This window comes from Typha angustifolia, chromosome 8, assembly GCF_048772165.1.
Source record: "Typha angustifolia cultivar Huaian chromosome 8, ASM4877216v1, whole genome shotgun sequence".
NCBI classification, from domain to species: Eukaryota; Viridiplantae; Streptophyta; class Magnoliopsida; order Poales; family Typhaceae; genus Typha; species Typha angustifolia.
In genome coordinates, this window is record NC_133246.1 from 11,014,478 (window position 1) to 11,026,374 (window position 11,897).

At 34.8% G+C, this 11,897-nt stretch overlaps 1 protein-coding gene and 1 long non-coding RNA gene across 2 annotated transcripts; one reads left to right on the plus strand and one right to left on the minus strand.

Annotated features, from left to right (window-relative positions):
* Positions 1-580: 580 nt before the first annotated feature.
* Positions 581-3,526, minus strand: LOC140765368 (uncharacterized). Its single transcript, XR_012105177.1, has 4 exons — positions 2,491-3,526; positions 2,254-2,392; positions 815-941; positions 581-713 (listed from the first exon to the last, which is right to left on the minus strand). It is a non-coding gene; the product is annotated as an uncharacterized lncRNA (long non-coding RNA).
* LOC140765367 (rac-like GTP-binding protein 7) lies at positions 599-3,807 on the plus strand. The gene is made up of 7 exons (XM_073104421.1): positions 599-738; positions 845-932; positions 1,490-1,599; positions 1,685-1,748; positions 2,124-2,188; positions 2,278-2,343; positions 3,536-3,807. Exons 1-7 carry the CDS (start codon positions 640-642, stop codon positions 3,632-3,634), a joined length of 591 nt encoding a protein of 196 aa, XP_072960522.1. The 5' UTR covers positions 599-639; the 3' UTR covers positions 3,635-3,807.
* Positions 3,808-11,897: the final 8,090 nt, after the last annotated feature.

Consider the following 11,897-nt stretch of genomic DNA (forward strand, 5'->3'; position numbering starts at 1 on the left):
TACCAAGCGACAGATATTAGCACAGAAGAAAGTAAAACTTTGGTTACTTTTACTCACCTTAACAACCACCATCAATCTTTTCCCCTGCTTTTTCTTTCTCATCTTCTCCAAAATTAAAGTAGAGAATGGCAACACCATGATTCCACACCATCATGGTCATTCAGTAGTAGGCAACTAATTAAGCAAAGGAGCCCCTCATTTCCACCTTGATTCCATCATTCCTCATCACTTCCTTCTCCCACACTTAACCAATCCACACTCAAATTAACTCTTATTGGTTGTTCATGTAGTCTATGCCTCTGGCCTTGCACTCAAAGCAATGGAAATAAAAAAGAGCTTCAGATATGGTGCTACCCATCATTGTAAAGAGGTGGGGCTGCTCCCACCTCATCACAGACTCTTTTCCTCATCTTTAACTCTTGAAGTCTTATTCTTCCTCCCCCTCCATTCCTGTTCAAAATTCAAAAGTCTCCCACTATACCTAGCCAACAAAATTTCCACTACCATCTACATATCTTTTGCATTCATTTGCCTTTATACATCATGCTTTGAGCAGTTGTTAAGACCCTTTAAGAGGCTTATATACAAGTGGAACCAAGAAGAAAGGAGAGGTAGGGAAAGGAAAGAGATCATCCTAGGATGAGCACTGCAAGGTTCATCAAGTGTGTGACAGTCGGCGATGGGGCAGTCGGGAAGACATGCATGCTCATCTCCTACACAAGCAACACATTTCCAACGGTAAAGAATAAAGAGTTTTTATTGACAAACATTTAGCAAAATCAATGACCAATGAATGCTAAATTGCTGATTTCACCAGAATATTTTGTATCTTTTGTGGCTATAGGATTATGTTCCGACTGTGTTCGACAATTTCAGCGCGAATGTGGTCGTGGATGGAAGCACAGTGAACCTTGGGCTCTGGGATACTGCAGGTAGGCTACCTGTTCCAAAAGTTGCAATCTACTTCTAGTTATTGCCTCAATAGAGAAAGTGATACTGAACTGTATAGAATTAATTAGATCAGATTAAAATGGTAACTTCAAAAATTTTAAATGAAACAAGCCGCAGATATGCTTTGCTCTCTTTCAGGAATTCCCCATCTTAATGTATTCCATTAGGTATAATTAACCTGATATATGGTACTTTAGTGTCATATTATAATGGTGATAGTGTATTTGAATATACTAACAATCTTTTTTAGTTTGCTAATATTCAACCTCCTGATATCTCTGCTAATATAACAGCTAAATTGATATAATGAGATAACAGTTTATCTTTGCCTATTTTAAATAATCTTCTGCCTGCACTTTTGTTGTCTATTAGAAACACTAGTTCTGACAATGCTATAATTTAAAGAATTTGAATATTACTATAGCAATCTTAGAGTTTTACGCTTTTACTTGCGACTTTATGTGACAATGATTCCTAGCAATTTCCATGGAAAACCATTATAGGATATCTCTAACTTTGGTAGATCTATTTTCTGCAGGTCAAGAAGACTACAACAGACTTAGACCTCTTAGTTACAGAGGAGCTGATGTGTTCCTGTTAGCTTTTTCACTAATCAGCAAAGCTAGCTACGAAAACATCTACAAAAAGGTAGCAAATTCAAAGACATTCCTTCCCCATTTCAGTATTTTTATTTAATCAAATGTTTGATTACCTTTCCTTATGTGCTGCACAGTGGATACCTGAATTAAGACATTATGCTCCAAATGTACCAATTATATTAGTGGGAACTAAACTTGGTAAGTATATTGCATTTAAGAAGTATTTTTATACATCATAACCTTATTTTTCAAGATTAAAAATGAAAAAGTTGTAATAATCAAAGAATTATTTTCATGAATCTGTACAAACTTATCATGAAGATAAGTAGGAATTCAATTTAAAGTAGCGCTAAAACTGAAAATGCCGAAAATGCATGCGTTGGGATGCCCTTTTACTAAAAGAGCAAATGCATAACTACAAAGTTGAAAAGAATTTCCTAATCTTGTCCTTCAAATTTGTAAACCTTCTTTTCCTACAACTACCAATTAGAGAACATACTTGAACTTGTTTTATGAACCCCATACTTAAAATGTTCTTATCAAAAGTAACAATCAATGGCTACAATTTTGCAGATCTACGTGAAGACAAGCATTTTTTCACTGATCATCAAGGTGTAACACCAATTACAACATCACAGGCATGTATAATGATTATAAAGTTGAAGCTATACATGAAAGATTTAACAAAATGGATAAAATTTACCGGGATATTTTTGTTTTGAAACAGGGTGAAGAGCTGAAAAGGATGATAGGTGCAGCCGCTTACATAGAATGTAGCTCGAAGACTCAACAGGTAAAAATATTAATACTTGCGAAAATCTATTGCATGTGAAGCTGAAATGCTGCTGGACAAGCAATATGTTAAAGTGCAGGGTTTCTCTGTGAGGCAATCTTACAAACAATTTATAGGCATGCAATCAAGAACATGTTAGTTACCCACCATCCAAGTGTAACAGCAAGGAGTAGAGCCATGTCCACAAGTCCACGAGCACAAAGTCTGGCAGGTCCACATATCTATATTTTTGTTGGACTCTGAGGTCTGCTAGGTTCCTCGGTAGAGGGTTTAATGGCACAAAAAACCCCCTGTCCAGGTCCAGTCCAAACACTAGTGAGGAAGTGATCTGAAACCCCAAACAAGTTTTTAAGGTTTATTTATATAATTGCTACTAAAACAAGTTTTTAGATAGCTCCTGAATCATTTCAAACAATTTATATTAAAATAATAATGTTTTCTTAATCAAAGTCTAATTTTAACTATAATTAGTTAGATTTAATGGAAAATAGTAAATATAAAATCACTTAGTGAATTTAGTGGCAATTACGATATTTTGAAGAAGGTGGTGTCTATAATAATATTTGAAAAGTTTTCGATGGCAATTATGCATAAATCTCTAAATTTAAATATGTAGTTAATGGAATATAGATAATGAGAATGACACTTATAAATTGACTTTTACAGAACTACTCAAACCATTTTTGTTAATCTGTAGATAGTAAATAACCAATTAGTATGTATAATAACAGTAATGTGGTGATATATAACTGGATTTGGTTAGTTCTGCAAAGTGAATAACTATGGCCCTTGCAGAATGGGAATCATTTTAGTTTTTAATGCAAATGACCTATAAAGTTTCTTCTCTCTGTTTTCTTTTAATAGTGCAGATTGATTCAGATACATATTCCCTATCGATGGAAGATGACAGAAATGAGAAAGTTTTGGTTTAATCAAAAGCTGAAATTAGATTTCTTTTCTTTTTAGCTGCAATTATTGTGTTTGAAAATTTTCTAGTGAAATGGATTTATTTTACAACTAATAAGTTAAAATATTTTAATGATAGTTGCTCACAATGTAAAATTCCACTTCAATTCCTCTATTAGAGAAATGCAAATATGCCAATTATGTTAAATTTAAAAGAGTGAACATAAAAATATTTCCAAGTTTATTTGTTATAACTTCTTTTTTTATTTTGGGTTTTCTGCAACAGAATGTGAAGACTGTGTTCGATGCTGCAATAAAGATTGTTCTATGTCCTCCAAAGCCTAAGAAGAAAAGCCGAAAGCAAAGAACTTGCTGGATTTTATGAGTGCAAAGAGGCTTCCATACAACTAAAATGACATTATATGATATACTTTCTAATACATTATACCAACATTGTCAAATTGTAGCCATGTCCTTTGTGTTTTCTTTTGTTCTGGATGTGAGATGTTATTACAGCTATTATAGCTTATTAATTTTTACAACTTTTATGTCTAGTTTCCACATGATTTCAATGCATCTAATGTACTTCTCTGTCTGTTATAGGAACAATGAATTTGGATGATTTGATAATTGGATACCATAATATCAATTTGGTAAAACAATTTAGTCTAGCTTATTTGTATTTACAGCAAGTGGTAGTACTATTTTTATCTAGTCTATGCGCCAAGTATTTCTATTTGGGTAAAATAAAATCATTTCTTACCACCAGCCCCTTGTAGTTAGCAATATCATCTCATATATCCCCTTAGTATTAACGGGGTTGAGTGACGATTGGTTTTTATTGAAAGATATGATCAAAAATTTCATGCCTTCAAAGTGGCTTACATTCAAAAACATTATATTTGTTAATTTCTTATTTGACCGTGACAATATAAGTTGCCCTCCCTTCTTCCTCTGCTCACTCCAACTACCTCCTCCACTACTTCCCCACTACGGCCACCTCCCTCCTCCCTACCTCAGTCTTGTCGCTGTCCTTGTTGCAAACATCCTTCAAGGAGCTTGGTCTCTTGTACTTAGTTTCTTTGCTTAATTTATGTTGCTTTAACAAATTAGTATAGGATGTTTGTTGTGCTTTCTTTAATATTGGTTCAGATCCGCTAGGGTCCTTGAGACGATCTAGCCACATGGGTTAAGTATGTTTAATATTGGTTGGAACAATACATTTAAAGGATCTTAATTGATGTCCGGACAATATGTAAGAGCATCTGGATGGCATGCACAAGACAACAAAGAAAAGTTTAGATCCGTAACTCGTCACCCTATTTTATGGCCGTTCACCATTCTCCGACAACCACTACAATGTCGGATATTTCTATTTCTGTCCCGTTCTGACCTTCTCTCACTATTTTATTTTTATCTTTTCACCTAACCTTAGAAATAAGTGAAACTAAAGCCATTAGATCTGAAAAAACCACTAGACATACATATGTATCTAACCTCTAGACAATAATATTTCTCGTTCGCTTAAGTAAAAGTCGGAAGAAATATTAAAAACGAAAGTAGAGATGAACGCCAAGATTTTAACGTGGAAAACCCAAACGGAAAAAAAACCACGGATCCAAACTCGGATCAAAACCAATCACTATGATAGTAGCAGTTACAAGACTAACTCACAAAACAACCCGTAGATCCAAACGACTTTGTTCCTTTCAGTCTTGATCGCTAGAACCCACGATTCACTGCTTCTTGTGATTGAAGTCCAATCTCAGTAGCCCTCGAGATTGATCTTTCGTCTAGATAGCCCTTAAGACGAAAGATTAAGATTTGTAGATGCGAAGAGCCTTGTTTGTTGAAGAACCGATGTAGCCTCCAAAAAGTCTCCTTGAATAATCTTCTTCTACTCCCCTAGGTTAGGGCAACACTATTCTTATATATGATCTCCAAGATAGAGTCAAATCCAAGTCATATTCGTACTCATAAAAATCCAATAAATTGCAAATTTCATAGGTACGTTCGAACGCGGCCCGAGTGCGTTCGAACGGTCTAACTTAATCTCAAGTGCGTTCGAACAGGCCCAAATGCGTTCGAACGCGACAGCTTGAATTCTTCAGGTTGCGTTCGAACGCGTTTGTGAACGCTGCTCTCGGTCTGTGTGAACGCAGTACCCGCGTTCGAACGCGGTACCCGCGTTCGAACGCGTTTGTGAACGCGGCTCTCTGTCTGTGTGAACGCAGTGCCCGCGTTCGAACGCGTTTGTGAACGCGGCTCTCTGTCTGTGTGAACACAGATTTCACGTTCGAACGCGTTTGTGAACGCGGTGAGAACGCGACGGCTTTTCTCTAATGATCTTGCAATTCTTCACACCAGTGATATTCTAGACTTGTGTAAAGCTCATATACATGAAAAAATACACTTAGAATATTTTGTACAAAATTGTCAACAAATAAAAAACCTAACAATCTCCCCCTTTGGCAATTTGTGACAAAACACCTAGGTTACAAGATATTACAATGACTTTAGACTGAGCAATCAACAAGTCTAGAATATTTTGCACATCAATCCCTGCAAGGAAACATATACCAATCCAAGATCAAGTGAAAATAACTTGAAATAAAAAAAATCAAAACACAAGTTATCATAAGAGCAAAAATTTAACAGACAAAGATTAAACACACGTTATCACAATTACTTCAAGTTAAGTTCAAATGCCAATGACACTAAGACAAAGCAAAGTTCAACCATCAAGTAAACTCCACTAAACTCCCCCTATGCCCATACTCCCCCTACACACCTAGACACCTAAACACTGAGACACTCTCCCCCTTTTTGGCACAAATGCCAAAGACTAGGAACTCGGAGGGAACTGACGATAAAGAATTGTCAACACGAAGTCGAGGTAGGTGACGAAGGCGGCCTTGGTTTCTTGGTAACTGTAGCTTCTTTTTTTTTTTTTTAGGCATTCTAGAGAAGGAAAAAAAAGTCGCAAGATTCAACATATGCCCAAAGAGTACAAAAAAAATAACAAGAAATCCAAAAATTCTAGAAACTATGAACACCCTAAATGAAATCCATCTTCCACTTAAAAATGTTAAGTTATCACGTTCAATCGCACAAAAAAAAACATCAAGATATTAACTTTAACGTGATCAAAACTTGAAACCGCACGAAATCAATCAAGATCAAGAGACTTAATTGAATAAAAAATAAGAAAATTGATGAATGATCATACCTCGCAAAAAGTGAAGAAAATCTTGAAGTTTCGACCAAAAGACTTTAAAAAGATTTGAAGTGAAAATTTTGATGAAAAAGATGAAGTTCTTGAGGATTTGGATTTTTTTTTTAAATTTAAACTAAAAACAAGCTAAAAATCTTTTTGGAGATGCACTTCTAGAATTCCAAAATATATTCAAGACATAGAATATGACAATCAAATGAAATAAGTCATACAAGATCAATCAAATCATCAAAAGCATATTATAATCAATTCTAATGCATCACTCAAAATTACATTAATCTTGATTGATCATAACGATATGCATATGCAAGATGAGCATAGAAAACATGAACCAATCTTCTTAAACAAACTTTACTATATAAATAATGATGCAACACAGTAGTCAAACCGACTTAGTATAGAAATTTTGCACCTTTCGACTTATTCTCCATAACTCAACAGGAATTTTTCCTGTATTTTTTTTTTACTGAAACATATATGTGCAATGATAGCTTTCACACATGAGTAGGTAGCCATTTTCTTGTAGTACAAATCAAACGATGTGCAAGAAGAAATTCACATATATCATTTTTTTTTAAATTTGCAAATAATCTACTGAGTCAAACTGGACTCGAAACAAGATGGCTTTCACACTAACTCATTGTAGCCCTTTTCATTGATCTTTTATAAAAAAATATTTGATAACTAAGCATGAGGTCAAACTGTGCAAATCAAAGTTAATAGAGAGCTATTTAAAAAAAATATTCATGATATCATGCTCACACAAGAATACACATACGTTATGAGGCATTAAAAATTTATTATTATAGAAGTCGAGGGAGTGACAAAATCAAAATTGAAACAATATACTACAAGATGACAAAATTGACTATAATAACTCATAATCAAAAGAAAAATCATATTTTTATGTCAAGAGTATATTATTGAATCTAGGAGTGCATCAATTTTTTTTTATTTTTTTATTTTTTTTATATGACAAAAACTCTCGACAAAACTGAAACTAAAACCAAGAAAAATTTCAGAGTAAAAGAGAACCTAAAAAGAAAACGAAACAAAAGAAACTCGCAAACTAAAAAGAACACAAATCCCAATAAAATCAGTCCAAAGCACAAATCCCTAAATAAGTACGAAGATACTTAAATCTCTGTAAATCCAAAGGTTTTGTAAACAAGTCACCCAACTGTTTCTCCGTCTCAACATGTTCTAGTGCTATTGTTTTGTCTTCAACTAACTCGCGTATAAAATGATGTCGGATATCAATATGTTTTGTACGCGAGTGTTGAACATGATTTTTTGATATATTAATAGCACTCATATTGTCACAATAAAGCACCATAGTATCTTGTTCAATGCCATAATCCTTGACCATCTGTTTCATCCATAGTAACTGAGAACAACAACTTCCTGCTGCAATGTACTCGGCCTCCATAGTAGATAAAGATATCGAGTTTTGTTTCTTACTGTGCCAAGCAACCAGATTGTTTCCAACATAAAAACATCTACCTGAAGTACTTTTTCTATCATCACATGAACCTGCCCAATCAGAATCCGTGTATGCCGATATGATAGCACCCGAGTCATAAGTAAACCAGATACCTAAATCAATTGTGTCACTGACATATTTTATGATACGTTTCACAGCAAACAAATGTGACTCCTTGGGTTTAGACTGAAACCTAGCACAAACACCGACACTAAATGCAATGTCAGGTCTACTAGCCGTTAAGTACAAAAGGCTACCGATCATGCTCCTATACACTGTCTGATCAACACTTTTTCCTGACATGTCCTTACCTATTTTGGTAGTTGTACTCATAGGAGTTCTAGCATGTTTTGCATTTTCTAAACCAAATTTAGTCATAAGATCCTTAGCATACTTGGTTTGAGCGATAAAAATCCCTCTCTCCAATTGAGTAATTTGAAGCCCTAAAAAGAACTTCAACTCACCCATCATACTCATCTCAAAATGACTGTGCATGAGATCAGCAAACTCCTTAGCTAATAATTGACTCGTCGCCCCGAAAACAATGTCATCCACATATATTTGTGCCACAACTAAACTCTTGTTTTCACGTCTAATGAATAATGTCTTGTCCACTCCCCCTCAAGTGAACCCCGCATCCACTAAAAAGGTGGTCAACTTCTCATACCAAGCTCTTGGAGCTTGTTTTAGCCCGTAAAGAGTCTTTTTCAATTTAAAAACATGAGAAGAAAATTTTTTATCTTCGAAACCCTTAGGTTGTTCCACATAAACATCTTCATTCAGGATACCATTTAAGAAAGCACTTTTAACATCCATTTGAAACAATTTAAATTTTAAATGACAAGCAATGGCAAGCAGTATACGAATAGACTCTAATCTAGCAACAGGAGCAAATGTCTCATCAAAATCTATACCCTCAACCTGAGTGTATCCCTGTGCTACTAGTCTGGCTTTATTTCGAACTATATTGCCATGTTCATCACTTTTATTTTTGTAAATCCATTTTGTTCCAATAACGTTCACATTCTTAGGTCTAGGAACTAAATACCAAACATCATTCCTAGAAAATTGCTCTAATTCCTCATGCATAGCATTTACCCAAGAATCGTCTAATAATGCTTCCTTCACATTTTTAGGTTCAAAAGAAGATGTATAACAAGTAAATGATACCTCACTTTGGATTTGTCGTCTTGTCTTAATTGGTCCATTCACGTCTCCGATCACTTGTGACAGTGGATGATTTGATTTCACTCTAGCAGATGGTTCCGGTACGTTGCAGTCATTTTTGTTCATTTCAACTTTGTCCTCGTCCTGATTCTTAATTTCCAGATCAAGCTCCTTTCCTATTTCTTCGTAATATGTATCTGCAGAAACAGAAATAGAAGTAGCTTTAGTTAAGTCAGTCATGGATTCATCTATCATAACATTAGCAGATTCCATAACAGTAGAAGTTTCAAGGTTAAATACTCTGTAGGCTCTACTATTATTCGAGTACCCCAAGAAGATGTCTTCGCTACTTCTAGTGTCAAATTTAGTCAAATATTCTCGATCACGCAAGATATAACATTTACTACCAAAAACTCAAAAATATTTAACACTAGGTTTCTTACCTTTCCAGATTTCATAAGTAGTCATATTTGTACCTAGTCTTAGATAAACACGATTTATTACATGTACCGCTGTATTGATCGCCTCTGCCCAAAACCTTTGAGTAACCTTTTTAGCATGAAGCATAACCCTAGCCATTTCCTGCACAACTCAATTTTTTCTTTCAACAATCACATTCTGTTGTGGAGTTATAGGAGCTGAAAACTCATGTTGAATACCAAGAGAATCGTAAAATATAGAAAAATTTTCATTTTCAAATTCTCTACCATGATCAGAACGAATCCTAACTAGGGTTGTAGATTTTTCATTCTGCAATTTTAAGCATAGTGATTTAAAAACTTCAAAAGTTTCAGACTTCTCACGTAGAAAGGCAACCCAGGTATATCTGGAGTAATCATCGACCATTAAGAATATATAGCGTTTACCTCCAAGACTTTCGGTTTTTGTTGGACCCATCAAGTCCATGTGAACTAATTGTAGCACACGGTCAGTGGTAGCTGTATTTACCTTCTTGTGTGAGATACGAATTTGTTTTCCAATTTGACACGAACCGCACACTCTTTTTGACATTTCTTTTATCTTAGGTATTCCTCTTACCACTTCATGTTTGGACAGAGTAAATAATTCCTTGTGATTCACATGTCCAAGACGTTGATGCCAAAGATCTACAATGTCGAAAGACGCACTGTTACATTTCAGTTTATGTGAAGTTCCAACGACATAGCAATTATCAGATGTTCTAGATCCATAACATATAACATTACCATCATGATCTAGAACAGTACAATCATTTTTGGAGAATTTTACCTCATAATCTTCATCACAAAATTGATTGATGCTTAGTAGATTTGCTTTCAAGCCCTTAACATAAAGAACATTTTCGAGACTAGGAATCCCTAGAGTACTTACCTTTCCTTTACCTATTACCTTTGATGAATTACCATCTCCGAATGTCACAACTCCCCCTTCATGTTTTTCAAGATTAGAAAATAACGACTTGTCACCCGACATATGTCTTGAACAGCCACTGTCTAAATACCATAAATCAGAATTTAAAGCTTTCAAGGCTGTATGCACAACATAACATTTCAAATCACTTTTCTTGACCCATATGGTTTTTGTTTTCATCCCATAAATGAAAGCAGTTCTAGGTTTTTGCAAAAATTTACAATGAGGTCGAATATGCCCTAGAATGTCGCAATGATAGCATATCGGAACAAACCCTTTTCTACTCACCTTTTGTCGAGGAGTGTGACTAAAGTTTACCTTTGGTGCCGTCAAAGATTCACCAGTTTGTAGATTCAACTTCAATTTTGAAGGATTCATCCAGGATTGCTTTGAAAATACGATTGATGGCTTCAAGTATTCTTCCTTTTGTATACCTGCAGAAACAAAAACAGTTTTATTATTATTTGAATTACCAGTATATCCAACACCATACCTGTCTTTTCCAGAGATCTGAGCTTTTAGAATCTCGTCCGGTTTGTTCTTCCCTTTTAGAAATGTAACTTCCTTATGCAATCGCTCTAGTTCAATTTTATCAGCCTTCATTTTATTTTTCGCATTGTCAAGTTGTTCAGAAAGGTCTTTGACACGTTCAAGCTCCAATTTGTACTTCTCATCAAATTGAATTCTTTCTGGTTCAATTTCCTTGAGTCGTTGAAGTAGTCTAAGATTGCTTTTCTTGAGTTTAAACGACTCCAGGTACAAGTCATTATATGCCTTTTGAATTTCAGATTCATCTTCCTCAGCCGGTAGCATATCAAGATTATCTGTACTATCAGTATCATCAACAAAGTCAGTATTAAGCAAAGAAGAGGCAAAGGCTACAAAGTTTTCTTCGTCTTTTTCAGAATCATCATTAGATTCATCTGAATCATCCCAAGTAACTTTCATAGCTTTGCCCTTTCTCTTAAGACGATTAGGGCATTCTTGTGCGATGTGTCCAAAACCAGAACATTCAAAACATTGAACTTTATTTTTAGAATTCTTATTTTTCTGTTTGACATTGTTGTTGCTACCACCTGTATTCGAAGTCACAGTATTCTTATTTTTCACAAAAGTTTTATTTTTTTCAAACTTTTCAGTATTAAACTTGTTTGGTTTTCGAAAGAATTTATTGAACTTTTTGACAAACATAGCCAACATCTCAACATCTAAATCACCTTCATCTTCAGACTCCTCTAAATTTTGTTCAACAGTGGATAGAGCTATCCCTTTGGACTTCCTCGGTTTTGAAAGACTGGACTCAAATATTTGTAGATTTCCTACCAGTTGTTCAACTTTCATAGAGTCAATGTCCTTACTTTCCTCAATAGCTGT